The sequence below is a fragment of the Astyanax mexicanus genome, chromosome 6 (assembly GCF_023375975.1).
Source record: "Astyanax mexicanus isolate ESR-SI-001 chromosome 6, AstMex3_surface, whole genome shotgun sequence".
NCBI lineage: Eukaryota > Metazoa > Chordata > Actinopteri > Characiformes > Acestrorhamphidae > Astyanax > Astyanax mexicanus.
This window is the reverse complement of record NC_064413.1, coordinates 27,693,662-27,712,953: the sequence shown is the minus strand read 5'-3', so window position 1 is coordinate 27,712,953 and position 19,292 is coordinate 27,693,662. Positions and strand designations below refer to the sequence as shown.

At 37.0% G+C, this 19,292-nt stretch overlaps 1 protein-coding gene across 2 annotated transcripts in view; it reads right to left on the bottom strand.

The window, feature by feature from the left end:
- Positions 1-19,292, bottom strand: part of cdkal1 (CDK5 regulatory subunit associated protein 1-like 1) — a 472,290-nt gene that overhangs the window by 70,724 nt on the left and 382,274 nt on the right. For both annotated transcript variants that reach the window (XM_022673769.2, XM_022673768.2), the window contains exon 12: positions 13,267-13,329. In XM_022673769.2, the coding sequence (XP_022529490.2) occupies positions 13,267-13,329 (63 nt within the window). The remainder of the gene's footprint in view (positions 1-13,266; positions 13,330-19,292) is intronic.

Genomic DNA, 19,292 nt, shown 5'->3' with positions numbered 1-19,292 from the left:
ACTCTACTACTGAATGTATTCATGAAATGAACTAACTAACATTACTAACTAATGCTTGGCCAAACCTACTGCCCTGAACGTAATTTCAGTGACATAGACCTAAACCTAATCAAAGACTTTACCCTGGTATTGTAATGTTCCTGCTGTTTTAGTTCTGTAGAAGTGAGTATTAGAAAAAGGTCCTCGCTCCCGCTAATTTCTGATGTTATCAATCTGAAGAAATTTCATCCTCACAGTGAGAGCAGTGCAGGAACTCTCATGCTCTTTCACACACGGGGAAGCTGATAGTTTGACTTGTTCAGTGAGCTCTCATACACATGGAGGTTAAGACTAGACCCTGTTCAACAGACACAGCCTGAAAATAAGAGAATAATGTTTACTTTGGCTGGATCCACACTGAAGCTGCTAAAACAGGTTTAGACAGACACTTTGAATAATGAATGCGCACAAGCGCGCACACACTCACAGGCACACAAAGCAGGGTGCATGTCAGAGTTTGGTGGTAGAGGGAGGGATGTGGATGGGGGAATGGCACTGGGCATTAAATTTTAAAAAGGCACCTCTCTCTGTCTCTTTCTCTCTCTCTCTCTCTCTCTCTCTCTCTCTCTCTCTCTCTGTGTAGCCGTAGCTGCAGAATGGTGATAATTACGCCTCTTTCAGCGGCCAGGACCAGTGTAATTACTTCATTCACAGCACAGGATATTAGCATCGCTAAGAGAGCAATTTATTCCCAACGTCAGGCAGTGAAGCTGAGGGTTATTGCAGAAATGAGTTATCCCTGTTCCAGCTACACACACACACACACACACACACACACACACACACACACACACACAAGACACACACAAAGAAAGAACACATGGCCAGCGCCCCAGGCCTACTGCTACTACACTCATACACAGCCTGCGTCTCTGTCTGCCAGCCGCAAGACTACCCGCTCTAACAACTGTCCTCTAATCCTAATTTCCAAAAAAGAAAGGATTCTACACATTAATGTCCACCTGCGTCACAGAGAAGACTGTCGAAAATCCATCAAACTCATCTGCACAGCAGCTCATGGGTGATTCTTGTTGTTTATTAAGGATAGGACAGGACAGGAGAGGTTTAAAACAAGACAACTAGAGAAGAAGTGAGAGAGAGGAGACGAGACGATTAAATATGATGATGATAGAGAAAAAAACAGGATGAGAGGGGGAAATGGGAGAGAAGAGAAGACTAGACAAGACAAGAGGGTGGAGACAGAGAGGAGAGGGGACAGAAGAGAAGAACAGGACAGTAGATGAGATGATGGGAGAGGGGGAGAAAGGACAAGAGAGAAATGAAGAAAAGACAATATGACAATGGACCAGACAAGAAATGAGGGGACAAATTGAGAGGAAACAACAAGAGAGGACAGGAGCAGAGAGATGAAGAGACAAAAATCAGAAGACATGAGACAAGAGAGAAGAAGATGACAGAAAACGAGAAAGGATATTTTAAAGGTTGAGGGGATGATAAGCGAGGACACAGGAGGAAACATCAGGACAGGTGATGAGATGAAAGAGACATTGAAAAGATGGTGGAGTGGAGGGGAGGCTAGAGAGGGGAGGAGAGAAAATTAGAGAAAATGGAGAAGATAATATAAAAAGGGATGAGACAAGGCGAGAGGAGACAATTGAAGGGGGCGCAATAGCAGCGGAGATGAGCAGAGGGTGGCAAAGGAGAGGAGACAGGAGAGAAGAACAGGACAAAAAATGAGATGATGGGAGAGGGGATGAGAGAACAAGGTAGAAAAGAAGAGAAAACAATATGACAAAAGGGACAAAACCAAAAATGAGAAGAGAAGTGGAGAGGAAATAAAAGGAGAAACGTGGGGCAGAGAGAAGAAGAGCAGAGACAATTGACTATGATGAAGATGTGAGACAAGAGGTGAGATAATCTGAAAAAAGGGGACAAAAGTTAAAAGGGATGATAAGAGAGGAGACAGGAGAAAAGAACAGGACAGGAGATGAGATGATAAAGATATTGAAAAGATAGTGGAGTTGAGGCTGGGAGAAAAGGACAGAAATAAAGAAAAGAGGAATGAGTGATGACAAGGAGAGAAGGGACAACTGAAGGGGGATTTTAATAAGAGCAAAAAGGAACAGAAGGAAGAGGGGACAGCAAAATGAGATGAGAAGGGATGATAAGACAGAGGATGAGACAAAAGAAAAGAAAATGAGAAAAGACAAGATGAGACATGATGAGCAATGGACAGAAAATGAGACAAGAGGAGAGAAAACAAAAAAGGAGGTAAGGGAATTATGAGAGAGGAAACAAGAGAGGAAGAAAAAAAGAGAGGATGATGCCATACAAAAGATGAGGAGACAAACTGAGAGGGGACATTTCAAAAAAGATGAGACTAGAAGAGAGAAGCAAAGAGAAAGAGAAAAAGATTACATGCAGAAAGGGAAAGAGGAGTTGGAGACAACCCTGTTGCTAGGCAGAGTAATCAGCTATTTCATTCCTCTCTATTGAAAACATCCCACAGGTTGTATTGATACATATATATGATATATGTGATGTGTCCAAATTAAACACATATACATATAGCCAAATGTATCTATATCTGTACACAATTCCTGTATTTCTCAATAGTGCATGTGTGTCTAGACAAATGTCTGTAAAACACAATAAAAAACAATAAAAAACATTAAAACACTACTATTAATGTAATTAGAAGCCAGCATGTGTTGTGTGTGTAGGGGTGTGGTATATTGAATTGTACACAATGTCATCATCTAATTAAAAAGAGTAATTGTGTCTTAAAAGGAGAGAATTCTGTATATGTTTTGCTTGTTGTAAGGACTGTAGTTTATCATCATATACATAAGTATTTAGTGAAATAGTATTACATAATTTTTTATATATAAAAAAAAAAGTTACATTATTTTTTAAACATATTCATTTTATGTCTTGGTAACATTTTGGCAAATGTTTTTACTGATTTCTTTTATTGCTAAATGTTTAAACATTAATTTAGTTGCAGTAAAACGATCCTGAAATGTATACAGTATTATATTAATATAGCCAACAATGTCCATTACAAGTTCAGATATATTTTGTGATATTATTTTAGAGTGTAATATCAGTGCAGTTATTGTTTTGTAGGTTAAAAGAACGCAATTACAACACTGTATGGATTTATGCTATTCCACAGATATCTGCACTTGATTTACTGCAATACAAAATAAATATATATATATATGCGATCACTCTATAAGTATTGACATTTTTTGGGGGGAGCTTTGGACATGGACAAAGTAATACAGTTAGAATATTTTTGCTCTAATATGTACTTGTGTACAGACACACACACACACACACAGCTGTGTTGTACAGATTCTCTCACTTCCACTCCACTCGAACAAAATCAAAAGCTAAGGCGTCCACAGTGTTTTGGCTAAACTTGCCAATGCATGTGGATACACACTCCCTCCCTGCACAGAGAGAGACAGAAACAGCATAACAACAAACACACACTCACACAGCAGCAGCAGCACACAGTGTTTATGTAAGTGTGTGTGCACTTCAATGCATCTGGGATGATACTTTCCTCCTCCAGCTCTTTGTCAAGTCTAGAATTCTAGTTGGCTTCAGTACAAAAAACACATCCATCTGTAACACACATCCACACAGCACATAATCAAAAGAACAGAGAGAGAGAGACAGAGAGAGAGTGGATTAAGAAATAAATCTATTAGAGACAGAAAACAATCCATCCACGGCTACAAAGGGGACTGCTGTTGCACAGGCATGTTTTAAAACCCCAGCAGAACGCTGCACATGCAGCGGCTAATCTACAAGCAGACAGAACCAGGAAACACTTTCAGGAACTGGCGAACTGGTGAAATTCACTGACTGTGAAAGTGATTTAGAGAGAAATATATATGAAACCTCTTTTTATTACTGGGGCGTTATAAAGGGCCTGGCTTTGTGGTTCAACATCAACCACAACAAAGAATGCATCATCCTTTTTTTTGTGATTATGTGGTTAAAAGAGCTATGAGTCCATTTGAGGCCTTTGTAGCAGGACTGAAGTGCAGCCATTAGTTTACTAATGACAAAACAGAAACGACATAATGACCAATCAGCATATCCTCACTCTGTTGTACCATTAATCTAGGAGTAGGTTGCACTATACAACACTGGAAGAAGATTTTACAATGAATATTTCATCCTGGTTACGATTATTATTACCACTGTGCTGTCCACTGTGGTGGTAATGCATGCTATGATGTATTCCTGCTTATAGACAGAGGGCACTATGGACTAAAAACATCTGGCCTTGCCATGAGCAAGCTGACCAGTGTTCAACCTCGCTCACTAGATAGCTCTTCACAATGTATACCGGTATAAACCTGTTCAACAAATTATTAACAAGTTACAGGGTCCATGTTTTTTTTCATGACCATACAATTTTTAAAACATCAGTGCAGAAATCGACAATAAATAATAACATTTATTAATAATAAAAATAAACTAAAATTAAAATTAAAATTGATTATAGCAGGTCTAAAATGAATCAGATAAAATGTTGACTCTTTAATAATAATAAAATGTGTGTCAGATCCTGAGAGCTCCATTGCGTAGAGCTACATTACTAAATTAACTCTGAGCTGACGTATTTATTAGCTCAAAATAGATTTCTTTTATCGATAAAATGAAACACAAAAATTTGTAGACGAAATTTCCATGACTTTTCCAAAACTTTTTTTTTTTTTTTTCCACACCTTATCAAGGCCTGGAAATTTTCTTTTTTTTTTTCTTACTTTTCCAGTTTTTTTTTTTTTATGACCGTATGAACCCTGCAATTACTGTGAAATATTCATTTTCATAGTCATATATATATATATATATATATATATATATTTTTTTTTTTTTTTTTTTTTTTTTTTTTAACCTTTATTTTACCAGGTAAAATGTTTGAGAACCAGTTCTCATTTACAAACATGACCTGGCCCTATAAATATATTGTGTATGTATGAATGTGGGATTATGTTTTATAAGACGAAGCACTGCAAGGACTGCTGAGCAAATGCTTCCTTTTATGTTCCATCTTAATCCAGGATTTTTTTTTCCAGCAGGTTCAAAATAAAGGAACTTGGTCGCCTCACTTCATAGACTACACATCATCAGCTTGATACAAAAAAAATAAAAAAATAAAAATCACTCGATAAATTTAAGAGAGTGTGTAAAATTTTGATCAGAGATGTAGGCTATAGATTTGATCAGTATCTAACTAAAGTTAAACTAGGTCTGCTCCTTTTGTCTCACTTCCAAACGTCTTTGATAGTGAGCATGTGCTGCTGTAACTGTTGAACTGTGTGGTATCTACACCAGCTTGTACTGTTGTGCTGCAATCATCATCACATATCAACTATAAGATTGATAAAAGGTGTCTGGAAGCTATTAAGGACTTAACTGCAATAAAACAGAATTACATGTACTAAAAACATTCACATGTGTTCAGACTGCTCAGGCCAGATGAGTTCAAGAGAGATTTACAGCCTGCAGTTTTTGAAACAGCATTTGATATTAGAGAGTAAGGTAAGCCATCAGTAATAACTCTGCTTTAGCAGCGAGGAAAAGTGTTTGCTTTCTCAAAGCTCTCAATTTTCTGTCATTATAAATATTGCCAAATTTAGCTCCTTTAACTCAGCATAAGCCTTTGGATCAAGTTTTTGAAAGTTGATGAAAAACATATTTGAAGGTCTTTTAGAATGAAATATTGCATTTACCTCAGCACAGTCAAATAATGAGGGTCTAGTGACTTTAAAACCCAGATTTTTTTTTTTTACATAACAACCTTGCCTTAATGTATTTATGGCACTAGGATGCAAATACACCCAGCAGACCCGTAAAACTATTGGACAACACAGTGTTTTCAAAGACAAGCATGAACATCACTGCCAGTAAAAGGAAAACAGGTTGCTACTTGAACCAGACACTGTGACCACAGCCTGTTCTGCCCAAAAGAAGTCTATCAATAGAAAAAAAATATATAACTACATGTTACATAATAATGTAATAGTGGTGTAATAACTTAGTCACAGTGTGATACAGCGCAGCCTATAAAAAAAAAACTATAAACTATTTCTTTACCACATTAAAATGAAAATGTGTGTAATCTACACAGTCCTGGAAAATAAGAGACCACTTAAAAATGATGAGTTTCTTTAATTTTACCAAATTGAAAACCTCTGGAATATAATCAAGAGGAAGATTGATGATCACAAGCCATCAAACCAACCAGGAGTTGCATAAAGTTATCCAAAAGCAGTGTGAAAGACTGGTGGAGGAGCACACCGACCATTGTTCAACCTCATTCACAAGATAGCACCTCACAAAATATACAGGTGAGAGGATGTCCAAACTGTCCCCTGATGTGACAATTTATCAGCAGTTTATCAAATTACTCCTACTAAATATTCTTTATAGCTTAGCTGTGAGATTTTGATTGCATATAGAGACCATAGCATTAGTGAGACGTGGTGTTGGATAATCACAAACCCACCTTAGTGCTAAAGTACCGGATGGTGCATCATAATTTTTAAGGAACGTCTTTACACTGCCTAGACAAGCGTGTGTAACATAAAGTAGCTGAAAGCCAATATTTGTCCAGATCTTTGACTGAAATTGTATATAAGGATGCATGAAGAAACTGATAGTTTAACAGTTAGTCATAAAAAAGATGTAGATTTATATACTAATGTTTTTATGCACACAAGCCATATGAGCAGATGTACACATAGTAACACCCACACACTCTATAGAACTGCATGTAGTATAATCCTGCATCACATTACATCATTACCAGTGTTGATAAGTAGAGTATTTACTGAAATAGCATGAATACAACCTGTTCAAGAGAAAAAAAAATAGATTTGTCCAACTCGTCCTGATCTTGTTCATAACGTATGAGCAGTCTGCAGTGTGCCCTTTGACCCTCGTTTTCTCTTTCTCCTCATATACGTCAAATCTGACGGTATGTGGGTGGCACGATGGTGGAGCGCACTGGTAAAAGACGTTTGAGCTCCGTCCATTACCGTTAATTACACACATTCAGACCAGCACTTTGTCAGGGACAAAAGAGGAGACACAGGGAGAAGGAGTGTGTATTTGAGTAGTTGGCAACAATGCACCTGTTCAATGCAATATACATCTAATTATTTTAGTCATCTGTCGGATATTATTTTTATTTTTTTTTCTTATGTGGTTTTAAAGATGAGGAAGTAAAGAAGACTGAGAAATATCTGGAATCAACTCTAGAGAAACAAAATCTAGCAGTAACAAAATTCACTGTAGTTATAAAAAAAATATATATAATACTGAAGCAAAGCTTTCATTATAACACAAAACTAAAAGATTTCCAGAAAGAAATGTTTTTTTTTTCTTAGTCTGAAAACTTAAACTCTAGCATTGGTACTGCCAAAACCCATTTGGTGTATACAAGTGTGCTTATTTACTTTTAATTAACACTGGCGCCATTAGGCTAGTATCAGTATTTACTAGTATTTACTGTCTGTTGTCTTTTGCTCTTAAATGTTTATGCATCTCTAAGAATGGTCATGTTCCTTTTCTATTCCTGCAATGGAGATCTAACAGTCTAACAGTGTTCTTCTGTACTGGGAAACCCTGTATAAGTATAATGACAATAAATGACACTAAGAAGGACTAGAAAGTAACAGATCTAGAGATTCAAGAATGACCCAGCATTGATCAAAAATGGCTAAAACATATATAATTGGCAAATAATCAGATAGATAGATAGATAGATAGATAGATAGATAGATAGATACTTTATTGATCCCCGAGGGGAAATTCTTGAAAGGAGACGGAGCTACTGGAACAGGCAGCCACTCGCGTCGGCGCCGGAAGTTATATATAATCAGTTATAGATATAGGCTAGTATAAAAGTTTTGATTCTCAAAGTTCAAAAAGTTGATTCTAAAGTCTAAAGTGATTCTAGGCATGTTCTAGGCAAGTGTGTTGCAGCAGCATGGGACAGAGACAGTTGCGGGCCAGGCGTGGGCTGGAAGGATATAAAGTCCTCCAGCACTGAGCTGTGGAGGAGTAGAACAGATGACACTCCATCCGATAATTTTCCTGATGAATTGGAAAGTTTGGGATGAGGTAGTAGAATCAATTTCTCAAAGCAGTGCTCTAGAATCTAGTAAAAGCCTTTTTTAATACCTTTGAAAATGAAAGAATAGGATGTCCCAATATTTATGTTAATTATATGTGTTTTTGTTTTTAATGCAAATTTCTTGTAGAATAAGTCAATAATCTGTCTGTTTTTTCCATTCAGAATATTTCTCACTTCTGAGGGTAGATCAGCATGTTCAGGGGCGATTCTGAGCTTTGTTCTGGTTCTCTGTTCGATGTAAAATCGTTTATGTAAAATGATCTAGACACAATACATTATTTTAATATAAAGCATCCAACAAAATAATAATGGCTTCAAAACGTCACTGAATAAAAAAATAAATAAAAAAACTTGTAATGGATATAATAATAGAACTGTTTAAGTGTAGCAATTAGTTGCATCCCTAACCAGAACACTACAAACTACCTATCAGCACAGTGTAAAGTATGTAACTATATCACACATTTAAATTATGTCACACTGACTTGCTTGTGTAGTTTTTCTGGCACTGTGAGACATACTGGACATAAATTGGCAAGTGTATTATATAGCTAAAACAGTTCAAGCAACAGCTGCCAAATCAAATTTTAATCTATACTTTAATTCATTAACTTTAGATTTTTAGTCCTTCTATCACACACTCCTTTTCTTTTATCTTGTCTGTTCTCCCGCTTGCAGTCTCATCGTCTCTGTCTCAGAATGACAGATAAACGCAGACCAGGAAACAAATCCAACAGACCCCAGGAAGGTGTCTCCATTAAGCACTTTAATGCCAAACGATCGCGAGCAGCCAATGTGGAGGCTCATGCATCATTAGAAAAGGATTAGTGAACCAGGGCTTACTCATTACTCTCCCACGTCTGAGTTAAAACGGCCAGCAGAATTACCACAGTTACCTATTCAAGCTGCATCCGAATGGGAAGCTAAAGAAACTGGTCAATAACCGTCTCAGAGAACGCTGCAGAAGCTTTCTGCTGTCTGAGCTTAGCAGTGACACACCTCTGAAGTCTGCAACTGTATGTACATAATGTATCTACATAGAAAAATGAACTAGAATATTGCTGATTCTGTCCATCTAATTCTTTTAACTATATCAATATCAATCAAGGTCAATTTTTTATTATTATTATTTTTTTTTTACTATTTCATAGATTTTTTTCCCCCACAATGCTTAAGCAAATACGTGAATCTATATATTATTAAAATATATGAATCAGTATAAATGTGAATCTGTGTGGAAATGATACACATTTTACCACAGTTTGCCAAATCTGCCATTCATCATTCAACTCCAAAATGACAAAGAACAGCGGCCACACTGACATTATGCCCAAAAAAAAACAAAAAAAAAAAGGAGGAGGTCCAAGGTTTTTAGGCGATAGCTACCATACACTGTACTCTTACAGCTATGAATCATCTGTGAAGTCTAGACTAAATGTAGAGTTACTGCTCTGGCCCGGTAAAAGACACAGGCAGTTAAAGAGACACCTAAATGCTAATGATGCTAATGGTCAATGTGGGAACTATTTAAGTACAGTCAGCACTATGCAAATGCCACAATACTAACTGCTCACTCCATTAGCTTTCATTAACTGTAAGCTATAAGTGCAGTCTTTTTAAACAGTGTAATGTCTTGGCACAGGGGGATGATGGGTACTATACATGAGCCTGAGAAGTACAGGTTTCTGCTACAGAAAGCAGAAATCAGTGTCATCAAAAATTATGTACAGAAGGAATTTTAACCACTTGTAAGATGCACTAAACAATACATACAGTTTCGATAAATTGTATAACTGGTGACTGTTTGGAGAAATAAGTTACTGCTTACTTACTTACATTAGCCTTCAATTACCTCAAAATATACGTCTTCAGAACATATAAAAAGTTCATCATCTATACAGGGTATTGTAGTTCAATCTCTTCTTCATGGGTTTATGAAGAACATGAATCAGTACTCATCTTCATTTTTTCCACTGAAAGACAGAAATGTTTAGGATTTCTAGTAACGTGGCTCCCTGAAGATTATAGTGTGTTGATAATATTATTAGAATTCTCAAAAGAATCACAACAACCACAAATCTCCATCAATCACTTTGTGGCATTAGAATACCAGCAGCTTGCCTACCAACCAGGAACTGTATGTTCTACTTCTTATCTGTTGTTCTGGTGCAAAAATGGCTCAGATTAAATCTCAAAATCCTACAGTTGCCAATGAAGTCACCTGATAAAGAACGTCAGAACCTTGTTAATAAAAAAAAGACAGCAACAAAGTTTCCTACAGTACAACAAAATGTTCTGTATTTTTCGCACTATAATGCCAATTAAAATCCTTTAATTTAGCCAAAAATCGTCAGTGCACCTTACGCAAGAATTTTACCAGTCAGGTTAAAAGGAGCAGTAAAGCCACTTCGCTGGAGCAGAATTAGCATTAACTGCTAATCACGCTAAATTCTAGCTCCTTCACTGTTCAGAGATGAGTATTAATCAGCCTGTAGCCTGCTCCTAACCTCGGCTAACACTGCTGGAGCAGCATTAGCATTACCTGCTAACCGCAGTTTCCAGGAGAAAAATCTGTGTAGATTAACATCCAGCGCTCTTTGACTTCAAAATATTTCTTTTTTTAAAGAATTACATGTTTGTTTACTTAACTTAACCACCCAGCGACGAGACCTGCTGAATTAGAAGGAAAACATGGCAACACCACTGTTCCTTACTAGTGTCGCATAATGTGCCTTATTCGATAATAGACCAGAAAATAGATTTTTATTGATAGTGCGCCTTACAATCCAGTGTGCCTTATGTATGAAAAAAGACCAGAAAACAGATGTTTATTGATAGTGCGCCTTATAATACAGTGAGCCTTATAGTGCACAGTAGATAATAGCGCTGGATGGCATCAAAATGTATTCAGTATATTATTTAAAGCTTATTTTACAGTCTGTGTTTTTCTGTTATTTACATTATGCAAACTGTGCAGAATGGAATTCAGCAACGTATCATTTCAACCATGTTCTAATTAACAGCCGCTCCAGACATGCCTCCAAATATACTAACCAGTTCACAGGGAGCAAAAAAAACAGCTTTCTTAATCTTCTGTCAACTTCCCAATAAACTGCACCATTCCCTCTGTCACTGTCACAATTTACAGGATTTCTCTCCTCTGTCGCTGCACTTTCTCCGGCTATAACACCATAACGTCCCCCAACAGAGCTTCACCTCCTGCCTTTATGGCTTATTCAATTTGGACTTGATTACAGCGCACAGCAGTAATTAGTCAGGAGAATGAGGCTGGCACTGTGAAACCAGTAAGGAACAGGCAGATTCCAGGGACACCAACAGGAATGACGATGGGTTTTATGGGCAGGAGATGGAGAGAACTAAAAGAGCTTAGCTCTGCTGAAATTTTAATGATGTCATTAAAAGACAAGAGCTACAGGGCTCACGCTGTTTCCTGACCAGATGCCCCAAGACCATGACACTCTGCACTCGCCTGCACTCTCTCGCTCTTTCTCGCTCTCTCTATAGCTCTCCCTTCCTAAATACAGTGAAAAGATGTCTCCTGAGATCACAATGACAAGTTTGACAAGAAGAATGCTGGAAAACCATTATCCAGAACCAGGGGTGTAATCTAAAAGAGGGGGGTGGAGGGAGACAGCCCTTCAATGTCAGAAAGAAGCAATTTATTCCTCTCCAATCGAATGCTAAAATATTAATAAGCAGAGAAAGCAAAAGAAAAAAACACATTCATTTGGAGACACTGTTTACCAGCCTCAGAACACTTTTCAAGTGAAGAACAGATTGTTGGTGCCTTTCTGTAGGAAGTTCTCTAGTAAATGTTTGCTAATGAAGCTAATGCTGCTGTTTTACTGTCAGACTTTTGTATTATTTTTTAGAGATGGGACCGATCAGATACAAAATCGGTATCGGTGTCAATATTGATGTAATTATCGCATCGGATATTACCCTGTTTACCCTGAACCACCAGCAGCTTTAGTCTGTGGCTGACTGAGTAAACTTAAGCTGAAAAAATGTTGATTTCAGTTTAAAAAAGGCCAAACAGCAGGGCGGCTACATGTAATATTTGTAAAGTCAGCGTCCGAGGGGTGAACAGAATAACACCAGCAGTCTAGTCTGTTAGCCTAGCCAGCACTGGACCGACAGCTGCATTCTGGTGTTGTAAAGTTATTAACTACAGACTGGAGTAAACTATAGTCATAATCCACATATCCTATAAAACCACAGGATCTACAAACACTAACCAGCACAAACACACCCATCTGCTGTTTAAAAACAGCAATTAATTTAGTTTGAAAATACAATTAGCATTGCCAGTTAGCCGTTAGCAATCTCCATTAACAGCTGCAGTCTGTTAGCCTAGCTAGCATTAGGCAGACAGCTGCAATCCGGCATTGTGAATGTAAAAAGTAAAAAAAGTTCTCAAAAGAACTACAGCCATAATACACATCAAATATCAAACGACAGATCCTACTCACTCTAACCAGTACTGAGAAAACAGTCTGTTTTTACCAGTGATTAATTCAGCTCGGAAATCCAGTTAGCATCGGCGGTTAGCCGCTAGCCATTGCAGCTAATCCACTATGCTGCATGTCAAAATAAAAGTCTCTTGCACATCCAGTGTAAAATAATTTGTCTAGAGCCCTGTATTTAATATTTAACATATTTAATATTTAACTTTTTTTAAATATTTAATAATAATTAAAATATTTAATAAAAAAAAAAAAAGAAAACTATTGTGTTTGTATATAAAGTGTGTTAAATAAATGACTTTGGAATGCATTTCCATTAAATTCACTTGTGTACACTTCTCATTATGTAACCTTAATCATAGTACTAATAATAAACTTAAAGAGCCCTTTTATCTGTATTTGTATCGGTATCGGCAGTTTTATATCGGAATCAGATCGGAGCTGAAAAAAGTGCATCGTTCCATCACTATTATTTATTACACTTTTCCAGGTGAGGATAAACTCATTATTATATAACAATATGGTGCGCTATTAACTGACAACTACATGTAAATACAGCTATAAAGATCTGATCTAATAAGAGACCCATTAACTTCTAATGCTGGTTCTTACCTTATGGTGATAAGGATTGTAGGAGTGAAACAGTGCAGATAGCTCTTTGGTTCTTTGCTTTTTCTGTCAAGAGAGAAGAGGGGAAAAAATTACATTACTTAACAGCTGAACATTAGTCAAAACATTATCATTAGGGAACACTACTGAAAGCAGGCTTGGATGACATAAGAAAATGAGATAGTTGATGAAGGTTAAAAAAAAAAAAAAAAACAGAGGAAAAGAGATAGAAAATGAAGAAAACTATATTAGCCTACAAGAAAACCAAGCCTCTCACCGTTCTTCTTTTACTGAAAGATCTCATATATCTTTAATTTGTAATGAATCGCAAAAGTGGGGAGTTGAGCTGATGCATAAAGGCAGTTAATGCTATCATTTAAAGCACGTACAGATCACTATAAAAGGCCTAATTAGAACACTGATTAGGCCGAGGCTCGCTCACAGAGAGCTGTGCTTTTTAAAAGACCAAGAGAAAAGACAAGAAAAGAGAAGGAAAACTACAGTATCTGTCAGAAATCTGAACACACCTGTTCATACAAAGCTGGTGAATATTGTCTTATGTTTTCCTATTGCTTTAATGTTTTTAAATATTAATACAATACAATTTTTGTTGTTTAGAGAAGTGTTGTAATTCTGCCACACTGGAGGGTTTTCCAGCATGAATTACAGCATCTCAATATGATTCAGACATTTAGAGGTGGACATGGTGGTGTGTTTTGGATCATTGTCCTGCTGCAGAACCCAAGTTCGGGGGTAAATACTTTTTTACGCAGGGCCATTTAGATATGGATTTTTTTTTTGTCCTAACATTTAAAGAGTGACAAACGTGCAAAAGATTAGAACTGGACTTTCACCCAAAAAAATGCAAATCTTTAAAAGGAATACAACTAAAGAAACTGAATGCCTGAAAACTTAACGTTTTAAAAGATTAATACAATACAATATTTGGTGGAGTGAACGGATGCCAGTGGTTCAGGGTGTTCTCATGTCTGGGCTACCTTTTGCATCACTCTCTCTACCTTTGCAGATGACCCTGATAATCTGACACTGATGAAATTTCAACCATGAGGCTTTTCTGCTACCCACCTCAGTCCAACTGCTACAAGCCTAGATTAGTTGTCCACCCCCCATTATTGCACAATAACTCTTTTCAACAGCTCAATTATAAATCTGCTTTTCAAGTGAAGCAAGTGAAGCGTAATTGTGTGCCTGTGTGTCTGTAGGAAGTTCTAGTTCTAGGAAGCTCTTCTTCTTGTTCTTTTTCTCCCAAGAACCACAGCATTTCAACAGAATTTAAATCAGGACATTGACTAGGCCACTTTGTTTTTCTTCAGCCATTCAGAGGTGGACTTGATGGTGTGTTTTGGATTATTAACCCAAGTTCACTTCAGCTTGAAGTCACTAACAGATGGCCGGATATTCTCTTTTTTGGTAGACAGCAGAATTCATGTTTTCATTTATCACAGCAAGTCTTCTAGGTCCTGAAGCAGCAAAACAACCCCAGACCCTCACACTTCCCTCACGATGTTTTACTGTAGGTATGATGCTCTTTTTCTGATGTTAAATGTTAAACTTTTGTCCCATTAGTCCACAGACTATTTTCCCAAACGTCCTGGGAGTCAACAAAATGTTTGTCTGCCAAAATTGAGACAAGCCTTAATGTTCTCCAAGTAATCAGGAATGGGTTTGACTAGATAAACTGAACTCAGGTGTGATAAACCACATTTACGTTATGTTTTATTGGGAGAGACTCTTTAAAAGGCTACTTACTGAGCTAAGCTACCTATGTGTATATGTGAAATCAAGAAGTATTCCTATTTCTACACAGAACTTTGACTACTAGGAAGTCTATATTATGAAGAAACTGCATCAAAAAGCAAACATGGCTCACTGGAAAGTAACAAGAGATAGCAATCCTTCTGCCATAGCATTACATTCCCTTAGCTCCTCACTCCTCAGAAACAAACTGAATAAATATTTCAGTTCATGTATTAAGAATTGAACACAGAGTAGTGAAGCCAACCTCCTCACATAACCCATACCACTTCCCATTAGGTAAGGGCATTCTAATGCTTCAGTGCAGGGCACAGAGGATTAGATCCGGGTTAGCTAGGGCTGCAGAATTTGAAATTTTCAGGTTTGGCTAATGATCTCGCTTCTCCCTGCTTCTCTCGCCTCTACCAGCTAGATGAGCTGCTCACCATGGACGAGGATAAGGCTGAATACAACCTCAGGGTTACAAACCCTGAGCTCAGCCAATGAGTTCCCAGCAGGGTTGGCTCGATAACGCCCGGCTCGTCCTGCTCCACTGGGCAGGAGTGGAGAAGAGTGGGAGGGGAGGAGGGAGGAAGGAAGAAAAACAGGAGAGAGAAAGTTCAGATGCTCTTTTCTGTCCGGTCCGGAAAATTGCGGAGCATCTCCTGCTCCTAGAGTATGCCCTCTGGCCATCAGACTGAGAGAGAGTGAGAGAGGGAGAGAGAGAGAGGGGTGGGAAGGAAAGCTTGCAGATCTAAGAAAACCAAGCCAGTGGTCTTACGGTCTTAAGAGAATATGTTTGGTTCTCTTCAAATCTCATTTTTTTCACTTAAGGGCAAAAAAAAAAAAAAAAAGGAAAGAATATCCTCATGACCTTGAGAACTCAATATTTCAGAGTTCTCGGGCCACAGACCTGAGATTGCTCCATGCCTTAAGTGATGCGCCAAGGATGAAAAATCAACCTGATAAGTGAAATAACCACATCTCGTTTTTTTTTTTTTTTTTTTTTTTTTTCTTCATCCGAAGCCTCCACAACATCCAAGGCCAGGGAAGATGGAAGGTACTGGCTGGTTGGGTGGAAGGCTGGTGGAAGGGTGGGAGTCAGGACACATTAGGCCCAAAATTGCTGTAATGGTGTGCATAACAGATACGAAATACCCATTTATATGTCACGATAATGACATCTTCCCCGCTCTCCATTTCTATCTCTATCTCTATCTCCAGCTCTACTCCTCCTTACAGCAGAATGACCCACCATTTCCTGCTCTTATTAGAAATAATTATGCCGCTGTTTGTAGGCAAGATTTTCAAGCTGAAAAGCCGGCTGAGAAATTTCCTTCTTACTTCAGGGACAGGTTTCATTTGTGGGATGGAACTTGGACAGTTTGTACTCGGACAGAATGTGAATGATATATTGAGGCTTGATACGGTGTCATTCAGGTCCTCTGACATCCATGGGTAGGTACCGTTTTTTTTTTTTCTTCATCTTCATCTAGATGCAGAGAATATTATTTTGCGAACGACCTTTCTAGATAAATAAGAAGAACAATTAATAATAAATAAATATTATACTTTAAGTCATACTCTAGTAATTTCTCTAATACTAGCATATTTTCAACTCAATCTCACATAATTTCGGCTAAATGTTTTATTGAGTTCAGTTGTTCACCAAGAATTATAATTCCAGTGCATCCAGAACAAATGCAATAAATGAAATTATAAAATTACATACACGACTATAAACTAAATAGAAGAGAAAACAGGTTTATGCCTGTCTCAATGATTGCATTATTGATTTATTGTACAATATGTCAATATATGGACATGACCTCATTTATTTTCACTAATGTCAATATGGCCCACTGCATCATTTTTCATTGTTTTTTTTTGCGTAATTATTGAATGATACAAGACTGATACTTGAGGCGATCTGGTATTAAAAAATTAAAAGCTAAAAAACACACTTAACGTTTAACACTTAACTTTAATTATTAATTGTTAAAATGCAAGTGCTCTTTTAAAGGGTGTTAAAGCATTATTATGCTGAAATTGATAAATTATCAGTAGAAAACAATTTTTTTTATGTTTTTGTGTGCAAGAGCTTTTTTTAAGGAATAATGTATCAACCAAAAAAATCTAATTTCTTCCTTTTTCTTTACTGCTAATTGAAAGCTAGTGAAAGTATAAATAGTTGAGATTATTAGTTGTAAAAGCTCAGTTATTGTGACAGATTCATTCTAAGCAAGGGGCCATTAATTAAACTTAAAATATTTTTAGCAGATGTGGTTTTACCAATTATGAATTGTTCCTGTCCACATCATAAACTCCAACAAGAGTATGCACACTATATCTGCACATGAGAGAGTGTCATGAGTTCAGTATATTATTAGAACTAATCCTCAGAGCTTAGAATTACAGCATTTGCAGAAGAACAGAGGAGCGGAGAACAGCAGAGTCCATTAATCACAGAAAAGATCATATGCTCATTTCTTCTGGCTTATGTTCTATTAACCCCCAGTGATGATGCAAATTATGTCAATTTCCACTTCCCACCTTCTTCGTTTCTCTCTCGCTCTCATCTCCCTCTCTCTCACACACACACACACATATGCGGCTACACATATATGAAAATCAGGTGAAAATAATGATGCTCTAGTGCATGCCTTTGTGAACTTAATAGGTGGGAGACTTTAGTGGGGTACAACTGGGGCATTCAGGGTGTAGCGGAGGCCTCTTTTAGGCAAGCCTAAAACACAATGCTGTTTCCTGTTGTTTTTAAGGAGGTGAAACAAACTTTTAGTATAGTCTTTAGTATAAGAGGTTCTAAAGGGTTCTATTTATGATATTTTAAAGGAGATATTTGATGCTATGGCTATGATAGAGTACTGGTAGAATTACAAGTGAATTCGGACACTTCAACATGTCAACATGTGTCAGTACCGATCACATATAAACACACAAGTAGCTGAGCTGTGTTGTAATCTCTGTACACACAAAAACAATTAGGCTATATAATGATACCTTATTAGATTGTGACATTTTTTTCTGTAATTTTCACTGTGATCATGTGTTTTGGGATAAATACTGTAATATAATATCTTCACCATATCTCTCATCGCTGTTTCTGAACTAAATTTAGTTAAAGCCCTGTGCTGTTCATCAAATATTTGTTGACTTAGGTTGTTTAGAAACGTACACACCCAATTAACAAACGACAGGGGTAAAATACAGTATGAAAAATGCACAGAATCCTGTAGCTTATTAATATGAAAGTTTCTTTAACTAAACAAAAGATCATTTTGACATTATAAGAGGTTTTTAGTGTTCTTCTAAATACTACTGATCTACTGAAAGAATCCAGAATTATATGTTTTGTTTAGACATCATATATACAGCTCTGGAAAAATTAAAAGACCACTTTAGTTTTTTTTCAATCAGTTTCTCTGATTTTGATATTTATAGGTACATGTTTGAATAAAATGAACATGTTTTTTTTATTGTATAAAACTACGGACAACATTTCTTCCAAATTCCAAATAAAAATATTGTCATTTAAAGCATTTATTTGCAGGGCTTTCAGACAAGCTCATATTCAAAAAGTTTTAAAAGTTCAGAAATCAATATTTGGTGGAATAACCCTGGTTTTTAATCACAGTTTTCATGCATGTTGGCATGTTCTCCTCCACCAGTCTTACACACTGCTTTTGGATAACTTTATGCCACTCCTGGTGCAAACATCCAAGCAGTTCAGTTTGGTTTGATGGCTTGTGATCATCCATCTTCCCCTTGATTATATTCCAGTGGTTTTCAATTTGGTAAAATCAAAGAAACTCATCATTTTTAAGTGTCTGTAATTTTTTTCCAGAGCTGTATGTCGGTTTCCCAAGGGACAAATGAAGGAAGACCAACACATCACACCCTTACAGTCCCAGAGCTGTCTAAACTTAAAGTGAGACTAATCTGCTGAACATCTAAAGAATTGTGTACGACCAAAGGCAATAACATTTCTAAGAAACTTTAAGAGAACAATTGACTCTCAACCAATACTAAAATTTTGTTTTACCCACAGTTAATTTTTGTCTGTTTATCTGCATCTTATTGAAAGCCTATATTCTGTGATTCCATTGGTGTCCTTCACCAGACATAGATCATAGGGCCATCCATCTATTCTCCGTTATATCACTTTTCAAAAGAAGTCAAATCAGTATTCATCTTTTCTAAAGGAACGGTGGAAACTCTTTATTCTTAAATAGTACATGTATTTGTTAAATGAT